We start from the raw sequence: 12,919 nt of genomic DNA, 5'->3' as shown, positions 1-12,919 counted from the left end.
TTCAAACGACTGACAATTGAGACGGAAATATGATGCAAGATGGCCACCGGATGTAGACGTCATCCGTGCCACTGCCAACTAAACGAGCTCGTTACGAGCTGCGCTTTTTAACGGGGAAAAAGTGACTTTTCTCCGTGTATCATCAGATCTTCGTTAAGTTTTGCACGCTAAGTACGTCATTTCTGTGAAGTGTAATTTTTATTTACAACTGTCTATAGTGTCAATATTTTTTATTCATCTCGTTAAAAAAGTTTCCCTTCTGGTGCGCGAGAGCCAGGTACTGTTATTTTTAAGAGCCAAATCACTGTTTTCTCCTCTTGCCAAAAAAAGTATTTTAATCATTATAAAAATAAAGAATATTCCAATTTTTCTCCCAGGGAAGATATCAATTTTTTTGTTTATGTTTCAATATTGAAATAATAATTGCAGTGTGCGTTTCAATTCAAGTGCAACGTACTTTGACGTACGTCGACACATGTGTACCTTGTTCCCTCAAGGCTAAACATATATCATAAAATTAGTTTTCATTGTTTGTTTAGTTCACGTAGACAGTATACTATTAATCCGACTACTTCACTGATTTAATTATTTGCAGAGTCATCCAAAAAGTAGCCGTAAGCTCGTAATAAAAATTCACAAATATGTTTATTTGGGATTGGTTCACTGGTGTCTTGGGTTATCTTGGTAAGTTTTTTCCTTTTTTAAAAAATATATTTCTATTTAAAAAGAAATTCTATTGTTTACCTAAAATTTTTCTATTTTTTTTTGTATTTTACGAGATAGGTTGTTTATTATTAACGAGGAGGATTATTTTAATTTACATATAGTTATCTTTTTCTTATCTGAGAAAATTGATGAATGAGTTTTCTTATTTTTAAAACTTGAAAAATACTTTTCTTTTATGTTTCTTCTGCGATGAAAAACACGAGGTTTACCGACATATGTGTGTCGTGGAAAATTTCTCTTTCTTGGCTTACCCTATTCGGGTCGTCATTCCCTGATAAATGTAGCTGTCGACGAATATCTTCTCGATCCCATTGAAGTGCCATGTGAATGTGAGTAAATAATAACTGGAGCTTTTGCATGATATTTGTTGTTTTTCTATTTCAGGATTATGGAAGAAAAGTGGCAAACTCCTGTTTCTTGGCCTGGATAATGCAGGCAAAACGACACTACTTCACATGCTCAAAGATGACCGATTAGCTCAACATGTACCTACGTTGCACCCAAGTAACTAACTTATATTAACATTCTTTTAAAAATTCACAAATTTCTTTTTTAAAAAAAACCCCCCCTTTAGAATTTAAACATTCAGAACTTGACAATTTTGGAAGTCAACAACATTTGGAACAATATTCCCGAGTCCAAATATTCTTTTTCAATTTTTAATTCTTTTTATTTTATTTGTAATTCTTTATATTTTATATTTAATTCTTTTTATTTTATACTTAATCGTTTTTATTTTATGTTTAATTCTCTTTATTTTATCAATTAGAAGTCAAAAAAATTAAAATTTTATCAACCGGAAGATAGTGAAATAAACCGAAAAAATAGTTTTTATTAGTTGAGAATACAAACTGATGCGCAAATTATCTCATACTTTGTAAGATTTTTGTTTTTAATTTAAAAATAGAGACATAGACAACGATATGACGTCTTAGATTTAATAGCGAATAGTATTAACGTGACTTGCAAATATTCTGGTTCTTTGTGCATATTTTTAATAAGCTTGACTAAACCAATTAATTCAATGGAGAATCGTCTAGTTTTAACTTTAACTTACAATTTTTTAATTATTGCAGGCCTCAGATATTACGACTTTTTTGACTTTTTACAAACTATTTTCAAATAATGCGACTTTTTCGACTTTTCTTCCAAATTTTGCAACAAAATACCACATTTTTAGTATAAAATGCAACTTATTTCTATTTTTATAGTGTTAAAAGTATAACTATAGACAAATCTTTCAAAAATTATTTTTGAATAATTTTTCTAATTAAGTTTTCGAAATATACGATTAAAAAGATTTTGAATTGAAATTTTGAAAAAATTTAATTAAAAACAAATCATTTTTCTTAAGTATTTTATTACAATTTTTAAAAATTAACATTTAATTTAATTTAATTTCAATTTTTAATTTGAATTAAAAATTTTGGAAATAATTGAGTTCTTAAAAATTTGAATGAAAAATATTCAGGTGTAAATTTAATAAAAACGAAAATTAATGAAAATTAGGTTGTAAAAATAATATTAAAATATTTTTCAAAAAAATTAATTTTCAGAATTTTTTCATTGTAATTTTTTAAAATTCAATTATTTTCAATATTTTCGATTACATATTTCCGAAAATTCAAATATACAGACAAACAATAACATTACAGTTTTTTACAATCATTAATTTTTAACATTTTTGAGAAAATGATAAAATTTTTAATTAACATTCTTCAAAAAATTAATTCAGTTTTTTTTTAAATTATAACAAAATTCTTTTTTAAAATTCAATTACCTTCGAACAAAGTAAATTGAAATTTTTGAAAACTTACTTCTTTAGACTTATTACAATTACAAAAAATCATTTATAATTAAAATTCTTCAAAAATTTGATTATTTTATTGTATTTTTTAAAAACTCAATTATTTTTTAAAGATTTTTATGAAATTTAAATTATTTTTCAAAGCTTTTACCAAATTTCAATTCCTTGGACATATTTTAATTATATGTAAATGTAGTTGTAAAAATATTTTCTTTCAAAATTTATTTATAAATATTTAAAAAAAATTAAGTTTAAGAACTTCTTTATTAAAATTTGTGAAAATATTATATCTTAATAATCTTTAAAAAGAATAATGGACAGTTTCAATTATTATAAATAATTGAATTTTTGTATTTAAATAATTTAATTCTAGAAGAACTTTCTGAAAATGATTAAAAATTAATATAGTATAATTGATTTAGAGATGAAGTTTAGTTTAAAATTGTAGAAAATAATTGAATTTTTGAAGGGTTATAGTTGTAATTTTTAAAAATTGAAAAATTTCCGAAGTTGATATTTTTTTAATTTTATTTCCCTTGAAAAAGAAATAAGAAGTATTTAAATATTTATTTAGTAAAATTATTCGATTTTTGATTAATTAAATTTAGAAATCAGGGAAATACAAAAAAAAATTTTTTGTGGCAACACTGAATTAAATAAACGATATTTTTTACTTTTGTTTCTATTTTTAATCGACAAAAGCGACTTTTTTGGCTCATTAAAGTCGATCCGAGGCCTGTTATTGTGAGACTTGAATAATCTTAAAAATGTAGATTGTGTAAATAGTGGTATTTTATCTTTTTGATATATTATCTTTTTTTAAATTAAACAAATTATTCGTCAGCACGTGTTGTAAGTAGTACATTGTTAATTGTGTGTTTCAGCCTCCGAAGAACTGTCAATCGGCAACATGAGGTTCACAACATTCGACCTCGGTGGTCACACTCAAGGTATTTAATTTAAATTAAATTAAGAATTAAGAAATTAAGTTATCAAATTAAGAAATAAAATTTTAAATGCCAGAAAATAGAAATTACTTTGTGACATTAAAGACAACTGTAATTGAGGCTAATTCTCAATTAGAGTTAATGTTTTTGTCATTAGAAGAATATTAAGTTTGAAAGAAAATAAAATAATTTATACTTACAAAATATAATGGTTTTTTGGTCTAAATTTCAAAAAATGTGTTATTTCACAGCTCGTAGAGTTTGGAAAGACTATTTCCCAGCTGTCGATGCGATTGTGTTCCTGGTCGATGCAAGTGACAGGAATCGATTGCCAGAATCGAGGGCTGAACTGGATGCGCTAATGACTGATGAACAGCTTAGTATTTGTCCGGTACTTGTATTGGGTAACAAGATCGACAAACCAGGTGCAGCATCAGAAGATGAACTTAGAACATTCTTTAATCTTTATGGGCAAACGACTGGAAAGGTAATTTTTGCTTTACTCAATTTTCAATTCATTAAAATTTCGCTTTGCGTTTTTCAAGAATTGACAATTGTCAATTTTCTTCTTGATAAAACTTCTATGAAACTTGAAATACCGAAATTAAATTAAATTAATTGTAAAATTAAATTTATACCGAAATTAACAAGAAATTTTGTCTTTCAGGGAAAGGTTGCACGTAACGATATTCCCGGTCGTCCCTTAGAACTCTTTATGTGCTCCGTTCTCAAGAGGCAAGGCTACGGCGAAGGTTTTCGCTGGTTGGCGCAGTACATCGACTGAACAAAAAAAAACCCCCCTAATAACAGTTGAAACCACTCAATATTTTCCAGTAATTTATTACTTTCCCACTATCCGAACTCTTTAATTCCATTTGGCATAGCAGTGCTAATGCCATGCGGATGTTTTTTGCTTGTATTAAAACACAGCAAAGCAAATATTTCACATCTCATGCGTCAAAAGACAAAAAAAAAAAAAAAACAAGTAGGGAAAGTACAATCTTATGACAGAATTGTAACCGAATGACGGCTTTGTGACCATTTTTGAATTTAGTGAATTTATGACCTATTTAAATTTAATTATTATCTGGTTCAACTATGCGTACGTCTTTAAAAATATTAACGTCGTATAGAATCGTACCTAGAATTGTTTTTCCTTTTTAATTTTTATTTAACAGAAAGTGAATTTCTCAACGTTTCAGAGCTTCGTCTAATTAAAAAAAAAGTGCTGTGAATGTTGACGTTATTTAAAAAAAACGAAACGAACATTTTGATAAATAAAATACTAATAAAAAACTTCACGAAGATGTGTTCAACATCCTTAGCGATTTCTTTTTTTCTCTCTCGTGATTTTCTTTCTACTATTGTCAGGATTTATAAGCGCGATCAGATTTTAAGTTCCATTATCTTATATCTTACCTTTTTTTCTCGAGCTTTTTTTCAAATTCATTTTAAAAGCGGTGAATGACAAGTGTTTTCATTGTACAGAAATAGTTTTTGCCGATGCGTGATTTAGGCTTCAAAAAAAAGAGTAACGATGAGTTCGATGCACATACAGAATTGTAAATATCAAACATAATTTCTTGATTCATTTTACGCAATTGCAATCTATTAAAATTCGCCCTCTATAAACTGGAATCAAGTCAATATTTTATTTATTTTGTTGTAACGTTTTTTCGTAAGGTGAGTCAGAGATTAGCGAATGAGTCAAGAATGTTTGTTATAAATAATTGGTTTTTAATAAAAAAAAAAAACAATGTTCAGAATTTTATAAAATTTGCTTTTGTCAACAATATTTAGAAAAATATCTCTTTTTGTTTTGAGCTTACCCTGCTGATTTATTATAACTTTGATAAAGTTAATTCAAGATTGTCGATGAGTGGAGAAAATCGTTTATTCACAAGTTCATCTGTGACTTCATTTAAACTCTTGGGGTTCCACACGGGTTTTTGATCTTTATCGACTAACAGAGCTCGAACACCTGTAGTTTTTTTCAAAATATTTAAATTATTTGATACTCAAAATTAATTAAATGATATCATTATTATTATTACTATTTTTAATATTATTTCTATTTTTACTATCATAAACTATGAAATTTGCACGAATTTAAAAAAAAAACCCTTCAATTTTTTCTATTTCTGACAATAATTTATTTTAAATAACTTAATTCTATTGAAGAACTGCCACAAAGTTATTACTTATAAATCATTAATTAAAGTATTTTTTTTTAAATTTTTAATTTCAATTCAGTTGAAATTAGTTACAATTTAAAAAATTTCAAAGCAATTCTTTGAAAGAATTCAACCATCTTAATAAATATCGAAATTCTTTTCAGAAATTCAATTACAGTAGAATTCCAATTATCCGGACGTCCGATTAACCGGATAGTCGATTTAAAGAAAAACTGTTCTGCGGTTTTGAAATTTGCTTCTGATTTGGAATGTACGGATAGAAACCCGTCCAGAAAAGTTATGAAAACCTCTCAAAATAAAGAACTTGAGGCGTCAATGTTTAAATGGTTTTTGCAGCAGCGTTTTAAATAGTCGATTGAAATCTTATTACTCAAAATATATCAATTTTATGCTCATTTCGATTATCCGGATCGGGTCTGGTCCCAATTGATCCAGATAATTGGAATTCTACTGTATTTTTAAAAATTAAAAAAAAATTATCATCAACTTTTCAATTATCTTTATAAATAGCAAAATTCTTCCTCAAAATTCAATTATTTTTCAGGAATTTTAATAAAATTTATTATAAAATTCAATTATTTTCATAAATAACAATATTCATTGTAAGAATTCAATTATTTTCAAAATTAATAACATTCTTCGTAGAAATACAATTATTTTCAAAAAAATCTAAAAAAAATTGTCAACATTTCAATTATTTTTATAAATGAATATCAAAATTCTTCGACAAAATTTAATTATTTTCAGGAATTTTAATACAATTCATTTAAAAATTTAATTACTTTCATAAACAAATAGTATTCATCACAAGAATTCAATTATTTTCAAAAATTTTAATAAAATTCATGGCAAAAATTCAATTATTTTCAATAATTCTTTAGGAGAATTAAATTTTGAGAAACATTCAATTATTCAATACATTATTTATTTTTGTATTTAAAAAATTGAATTCTTGTTGAATTTTTTAATAAAAATTGATTTAAGAATTAATTTCAGATAAAATTTTAAATTATAAATAAAGTTCCGAATTTTTTTTTAAAATCTCGTCAATATTTCAATTATCTTTATAAATAATGAAATTCTTCTCTGAAATTCAATTATTTTAAAAATGTTTAATAAAATTCTTGGAAAAATTTCAATTATTTTCAAAATTTCTTCGCAATAATTCAATTATTTTGATAAATAATAAAATTCATCGCAGAATTTCAATTATTTTTAATGCAATTTTAATTGATTGTCTCGAAAAATGTGATTATTCTTAAAAATTTGTTAATATAATTCTTTAGAAGAATTCAATTTTTGAGAAACATTCAATTATTCAATAAATTATTTAGTTTTGTATTTAAATAATTGAATTCTAATATATATTTCATTTAAAATTTCCGATTAATCGATTAATATTTGTTTAAAAAAGAAGTTATTGTTGTTTTCGAATAATTTTACAATTAAAGAAATTCTTAAACAAAATGTAATAGAGCAGTTTTTTGAGTATCTACTAATTTTTAGAGTGAATCAGAATATTCTTTATGATCAAGGAAAAAGTCAAAATTTTGTCTGGAAATCAGGGAAAAATAAAATAAAATTTTTGTGGCAACCCTGCATTAAAATAATAACGAACCTTCGTAGAAATCGTCGTCTTTCGATAAACAGGCGCAAGCTAGTCTGTATTCCATTATCAAAGATTCGGCTAAATCAAAATTTGCTCCTTTGTCTAAGGCCTTTTTTGTCACTTTCAATGATGTTGGTGACACTTTTCGCAATGTTTCTATTACAGAATCACCCCATTGGGATTTTTCTGCTTGTAATCTAAAAATTTAACAGGCGGTTTTTTTAATATACGAATTTTTGTTGTTGGATTTGTTGGCATTGTTTTTTTGTCTTACTTTTCGATTATTTCTTCGATAGTTTGGGCTGAAAAACATCTATTAATTTCCTTCATACGTGATTCTAAGGTGAATTCCTGATTCAAATCTTTTGGTTGATAATTATTTAAGATCTCCTCGACGTTCCCATTTTTGGAATTTAATAAAGTTTCGACCAATTCGTCAAGTTGATTTTTCGGAACGAAATGAGTCGCAAGTCCAGCTAAGTAAACGTCAATGCCTTGAAAAAAAGTAATTTTACAAATTAAATTAGTCGAACCTTCTGTATTTTAATTTCTTTGTATTTGAAATACGATTTTTTATGAGAAAGCAAAATTAGTAAATGGTAATTTACTAATTTTTTAATACCTTTCAATCTATGTCCCGTGAGTCCTAAATAGAGACCAAGTTTTCCTTTCAATCTCGGCAAAAAATACGAACCGCCAATGTCGGGAAATAAACCGATTCCAGTTTCTGGCATTGCGAATAAAGTATTGTCGGTTGCTATTCTGTATTTTCCATGAATAGATAAGCCAACACCACCACCCATTGTAATACCATTAAGTAGAGCGATATATGGTTTTTTAAACGTTCCAATAAGATGATTCAATCTAAATTCATTTTATAAAATTCAAATTTTCCTCCTTTTTTAGAATTAAAAATTATTCAAATTGAAATTAATGACTCACGTGTACTCTCGTCTGAAGAATTCCTGACCAAATTGATGACCATTCTTATCGTCTCTCAAAGGTGTAACTAAAGACTTAATATCTCCGCCAGCGCAAAAAGCCTTTTCACCAGCACCTTTGATCAGAACGAGACTTTTCGAAGTTTCCCATTGCTTCAGAACTGGATAAATTTTATTAATCATTGACAAATTCAGAGCATTTAGGGCTTTCGGTCTATTTAAAACTATCAGTCCTTTGTCGCCAATCTGGAGAAGATAAAAATAAATTAGAAATTAAATAATTAAATAAATTTAAATATATTCTGATAAATAAATGATTTCTTACGTCTTGAAGCAAGACATCATTTTCTTCTGCCGACATTGTATGACCCAATGACAAGTTTTTCAATGGCACTGAAAATGCATCATAATTTTCATAATTAAATTTGTTTTCTTATGCATGCGTTTGATCGAGCATTATAGTGACCTAATTTAAATAGAATTGTTTTTTTAAAATTGAACATGTAAACTAGTTATTGAAATTGAAAAACACTTTCTTCTTAGTTTCGAAAATACGAAAAATTTAGTACTTAAACGTATTCTTTCAACTTCAATCTGAAAAAATAATTCTTTGCAATAAAGATTCAAAAATAAAATTTTGCTATTAAAACTTACCAGCTCCTAAATGTAGGCATCTAATTAAATTTGTATTGTGAGTTGTAGACACAAAATACATGCATGTTACTTTCCCAGTTAAAATTTTCAACTAGAGGGAAAAAATTATTACAATTGTTAATTATCGAAAAAATTATCAAATCAAAAAAATCGTGTTAATCTTCATAATTACCATATTTAAAAAAAAATTCCGAACGTTTATCTTAAAATTTATTTTGTGCAAGTAATGATGAAAAGACCAAAGGGTGACTTTTATACAGGAAAACACAAACACAGACTCAATAAACAATAATTAATCACACACTGTAAAAAAGCCCAATGTAAATTTACAACGTGTAACGTTGGAAACTTTTCGCTTCACGTATGACGTAGTACTATTACAGCCCGAATGTTAACTTACTTACCGTTCGTAACATAACCTCTCTTATGTGATTTCGCATCAAATTGTAAATCGACCACTCGTCGGTAATTTTACATAATAATTTCGCTGCATTTTAAAATTATTCTTTTTTTTATATTTATTTTGTATTACATAAAGGTTAAATTATAAAAAGGAAATAAAGGAAAAACGTAAGAAATAAATAAATATATTAAATATTTATAATATACAAATCACATTTGTAGCTTTTTTGTCATTTGTACAAAGTTAACGAATTCTCCAACAGAACAGGAAAAACAAATACTTTTTCCACTTTAATTTTAAAAAAATACGAGCTGCTTAAGCAATAGAGTCCATGAAGATATTCTGAAAAAATTTTTTATGTTTGAAAATTATTTTCATACAGAAAATTCACACAGTTGAATAAAATTTTTTAAGTATAAAAAATCATTAAAAACGTGTCTCTTTTTAGGTTAAAAGACATTACCTTATTAACTTTGATATATATGAAAAATTAAAAAGAAATCTTTCAAATTTAAGAAATGAAAAATGTTAAGAATTTGAACTTACCTTTACAAATTTCCTTTAATCTTTAAATTCTTAAAATTGTCGAAATTTTAATAAATTAAAATTAAAATATTAACGTTTGCCTATGCGCATAGTTTCTTATATGCCACTTCATCGTCACGCAGTGTAGAAAAACATTCGGGCAAAAAATATCATATTCGAATGTATACTTACAGACAGCTACATAATTCTACATACTGTCGGTAAAACTATCAGCTGTAAGTTACTTAACACACGAAAATATTTTTACGGTTGGGTTGCTAACATACAACGTTATACGTGAAGCGAAAAGTTTCCAATGTATCACGAAATGATTAAACATTCGGGATGTACATTTACTAACGCGTGACACATTTACAACGATAAGCGTAATAATTTTACTTTTTAATTGTGAAAATACTATATGGGTGTTAAATTATTACGTGTACCGTAGTAAAATTACAAACTGGAAAATTTAAAATTAACGACCCGATTGTAATTCAACATTGGTCTTTTTTACAGTGCACAAATAAAATCATCGAAAAAAGGCCAAAAAATATACAAACACTTTTGGAGGTTAGGAAGTAAAAACTGAGTGTATTTCTACAAAATATGATTTATATCATTTTTGATAATTTGTTAAAGAGATAATAATTGTGAGTATTAAAAAACAGAAATCAAATTATCTGGAGAAACTCATTAATCATTGTCACCTGATTACGAAATAAATCTCAGTAGAGAAAGTTTAAAAGGATAAAAAGTGACGTATTCGCGCCAAACCTTCTGGAATCTTTTTTCAAACTGCAATGCACTGTGATTGGTGGACAAGAGAAGAATACTTTTCCATTGGTCCATCACTTTTCAAAAACAGGAATTTATTCATGAAAACCAGCATTTAGGTACTCTTCAGGAAATGCTGTATATGTATTATAAACAGTGCAACGTGTATGTGGGTGTCAAGTTCCTTTGTTGACAATTGGCAGTAGTTATTTATTATTAATTCGTGTTTAAGAATTAAAATTCTCGTTTTCAATTATTTACTAAATAATTGAAATAAAAGGAAAAAATCAATTTCCACAACTTTTTAGAGAGAAATGACAAACATTCCGTTTAAACAAACAATTCCAATGCTTGAGTATTTTGGAATAAGATGATATAACAAAAATAATGCGATGTATCAAATTTTTATCAGCGGTTATCACTTAGCTGATGTTTCACATGGAAAGCCATACTACGTTTATTCAGTTGAAATGGTTCATTCAATAAACGGAACACGACATTTTGTTGAAAAGAGATACAGTGAATTTAACGCCCTACATAGATTGGTAAAATGAATTTTTCTCTTTTAATAAATTATGTATGTATTATATTACTTATTTATAATTGTAATATTACTTATAAATTGATATTTTTAAAAATTATTTTCATGACAAAAATATTGTTTTAATTTTTTAAATAAAGTGTCTATTCTTTTTTTCATATAGTTAAAAAAGGAAAGTGAGACTGCGTCTTTTCCACCAAAAAGAGTTCGAAATTCAAATCCAAAAGTCCTTGAACATAGACGAGCTGCTTTAGAGCAGTATATGCAGAAAATGTTAAAACTTTCCAGTACAAAGCATCAAGTATTAAATTTTTTAGGTGTCGATAATCAGCCAATTAGAACAAATAACAAAAGGTATTTTCCTCTCTTCTTACTTTATTTTATTTGTAATTATTCTATTTAAAAATATCTTTTTCTTTTTGTTAAAAACGAATAATTTTTCGAAAAAGTTATTTTTATTCTCTCTTTTTGCTACAAAAATAATATATTTAATAAAATAACTTAACATTTCCAATAATTTCAATTTCTTAAAAAAATAATTTAATTTCAGAATACAAACACTTACTCACCAGCCAATTTTCCATTACAATTACGATCCATACGTTCAGGCCAATGTATCTTCCTCACTTCCTGACATTGTTACCAATGGTGTTTTACACGGAATCTATGGATTTAGAAATTCTGAATGATTATCGAAATGACCTAGAAAAAAAGAAGGAAAAAAACCACGAGATTAATGAGCTTCATTTGCTGTTTAGAACAAAGATCCATCACCTGAGTATTATTTTTTATCCATCAATTTTATTAATATTGAAATATTTTAACAAATTTTATAAATATATTAGAAAAATTATTTATATTGAAAAAATGATTTATATTTTAAGAAAATGATTTATATTTTTAAAAAATGATTTTTATTAAAAGAAATGAATTATTTATACAAAAAAATGTTTTTAAATACATTTAGATTTTTATAGTTTGAAAATTTTGATTTTTAAAATAAACAGAAAAAAACTTTACAACGAATTCTAATTTTTATAAACGATTTTTATTTTATTTCATCGATTAGAAATTATTAATATTTAAACTGTAGTTGATAATAAAATAAAATTGATTTTGTTGATTGAAAAGCAAATTCAATTATAACTCCAAAATTTTTAAAAAATCTCGTCAATATTTCAATTATTTTTATAAATAATAAAATTCTTCTCCGAAATTCAATTATTTTAAAAAAATTTAATAATATTCTTGACAAAATTTCAATTATTTTCAAAATTTTTTCTCAACTTTATGATTTTTAATATCTATTATATTTTAATAAAATTTTCCAAAAAAATTCAATTATTTAAAAATTTGTTGATAAAATTATTTATGGTAATTCAATTCTAAGAAACATTCAATAATTGAATAAATTATTTATTTTTGTATTTAAATAATTTAATTCTCCTAGAATTTTCTAATAAAAATTGAAAAGATTTAAAAATGAATTTTAGTCAAAATTTTATATAATTGAATATTAAAAGCTTTATAGCCTGAATTTTTTTTAAATAATTGTATTTTGTAAAGGTTTCAAAATAAAATCTTTAAAAAATAGAATTTTTCATTCTTTTAACTAACAATTCTGTAGAATTAATGTTTTTGAAAAATTGTAATCGAATTTTTTTTTTGAAATTAGTTATTTGAAGTTACTTTCCAATATTATATTTAATTGAAAAATTTCCAAATAATCGCAATTTCACGCAAAATTCAATTGTGAGCAACTGGATTTGAAAATTCTCAAAAAGAACTTTTTCA

At 25.6% G+C, this 12,919-nt stretch overlaps 3 protein-coding genes across 4 annotated transcripts; 2 read left to right on the top strand and 1 right to left on the bottom strand.

Annotated features, from left to right (window-relative positions):
- Positions 1 to 16: 16 nt before the first annotated feature.
- On the top strand, positions 17 to 4,781 carry LOC122508935 (GTP-binding protein SAR1). Of its 2 annotated transcripts, none has more exons than XM_043622616.1 (6): positions 17 to 171; positions 596 to 684; positions 1,111 to 1,230; positions 3,418 to 3,483; positions 3,732 to 3,967; positions 4,148 to 4,781. In XM_043622616.1, the coding sequence occupies exons 2-6, from the start codon at positions 642 to 644 to the stop codon at positions 4,262 to 4,264; spliced, it is 582 nt and encodes a 193-aa protein (XP_043478551.1). In that variant the 5' UTR covers positions 17 to 171; positions 596 to 641; the 3' UTR covers positions 4,265 to 4,781. The 2 variants fall into 2 exon arrangements, with proteins under 2 accessions (XP_043478551.1, XP_043478550.1); XM_043622615.1 differs by having other exon boundaries at positions 63 to 277.
- A 415-nt stretch (positions 4,782 to 5,196) lies between these two features.
- Positions 5,197 to 9,351, bottom strand: LOC122508934 (3-hydroxyisobutyryl-CoA hydrolase, mitochondrial). Its single transcript, XM_043622614.1, has 8 exons — positions 9,052 to 9,351; positions 8,880 to 8,970; positions 8,551 to 8,618; positions 8,227 to 8,471; positions 7,907 to 8,148; positions 7,559 to 7,778; positions 7,294 to 7,481; positions 5,197 to 5,461 (listed from the first exon to the last, which is right to left on the bottom strand). The coding sequence occupies exons 1-8, from the start codon at positions 9,052 to 9,054 to the stop codon at positions 5,322 to 5,324; spliced, it is 1,197 nt and encodes a 398-aa protein (XP_043478549.1). The 5' UTR covers positions 9,055 to 9,351; the 3' UTR covers positions 5,197 to 5,321.
- A 1,614-nt stretch (positions 9,352 to 10,965) lies between these two features.
- On the top strand, positions 10,966 to 11,989 carry LOC122508937 (sorting nexin-24-like). The gene is made up of 3 exons (XM_043622617.1): positions 10,966 to 11,129; positions 11,289 to 11,479; positions 11,676 to 11,989. The coding sequence occupies exons 1-3, from the start codon at positions 10,977 to 10,979 to the stop codon at positions 11,812 to 11,814; spliced, it is 483 nt and encodes a 160-aa protein (XP_043478552.1). The 5' UTR covers positions 10,966 to 10,976; the 3' UTR covers positions 11,815 to 11,989.
- The last annotated feature ends 930 nt before the right edge of the window (positions 11,990 to 12,919 follow it).

Source organism: Leptopilina heterotoma, unplaced genomic scaffold, assembly GCF_015476425.1.
Source record: "Leptopilina heterotoma isolate Lh14 unplaced genomic scaffold, ASM1547642v1 Lhet_59, whole genome shotgun sequence".
Taxonomy (NCBI): domain Eukaryota; kingdom Metazoa; phylum Arthropoda; class Insecta; order Hymenoptera; family Figitidae; genus Leptopilina; species Leptopilina heterotoma.
Note: the sequence above shows the minus strand (reverse complement) of the source record. Positions and strands in the feature narration are given on the sequence as shown.

Bases quoted from the DNA above. Each gene is read 5' to 3' on its own strand.
- LOC122508937 (XM_043622617.1), top strand. From the start codon at position 10,977: ATGTATCAAATTTTTATCAGCGGTTATCACTTAGCTGATGTTTCACAT. The intron at 11,130-11,288 runs GTAAAATGAATT...TTTTTCATATAG, and splicing joins TTAACGCCCTACATAGATTG to TTAAAAAAGGAAAGTGAGAC. The intron at 11,480-11,675 runs GTATTTTCCTCT...ATTTAATTTCAG, and splicing joins ATTAGAACAAATAACAAAAG to AATACAAACACTTACTCACC.
- LOC122508934 (XM_043622614.1), bottom strand. The intron at 8,472-8,550 runs GTAAGAAATCAT...TATCTTCTCCAG, and splicing joins ATGATGTCTTGCTTCAAGAC to ATTGGCGACAAAGGACTGAT. The intron at 8,149-8,226 runs GTGAGTCATTAA...AAATGAATTTAG, and splicing joins TTCTTCAGACGAGAGTACAC to ATTGAATCATCTTATTGGAA.
- LOC122508935 (XM_043622616.1), top strand. From the start codon at position 642: ATGTTTATTTGGGATTGGTTCACTGGTGTCTTGGGTTATCTTG. The intron at 1,231-3,417 runs GTAACTAACTTA...TGTGTGTTTCAG, and splicing joins TGTACCTACGTTGCACCCAA to CCTCCGAAGAACTGTCAATC. The intron at 3,968-4,147 runs GTAATTTTTGCT...TTTGTCTTTCAG, and splicing joins ATGGGCAAACGACTGGAAAG to GGAAAGGTTGCACGTAACGA.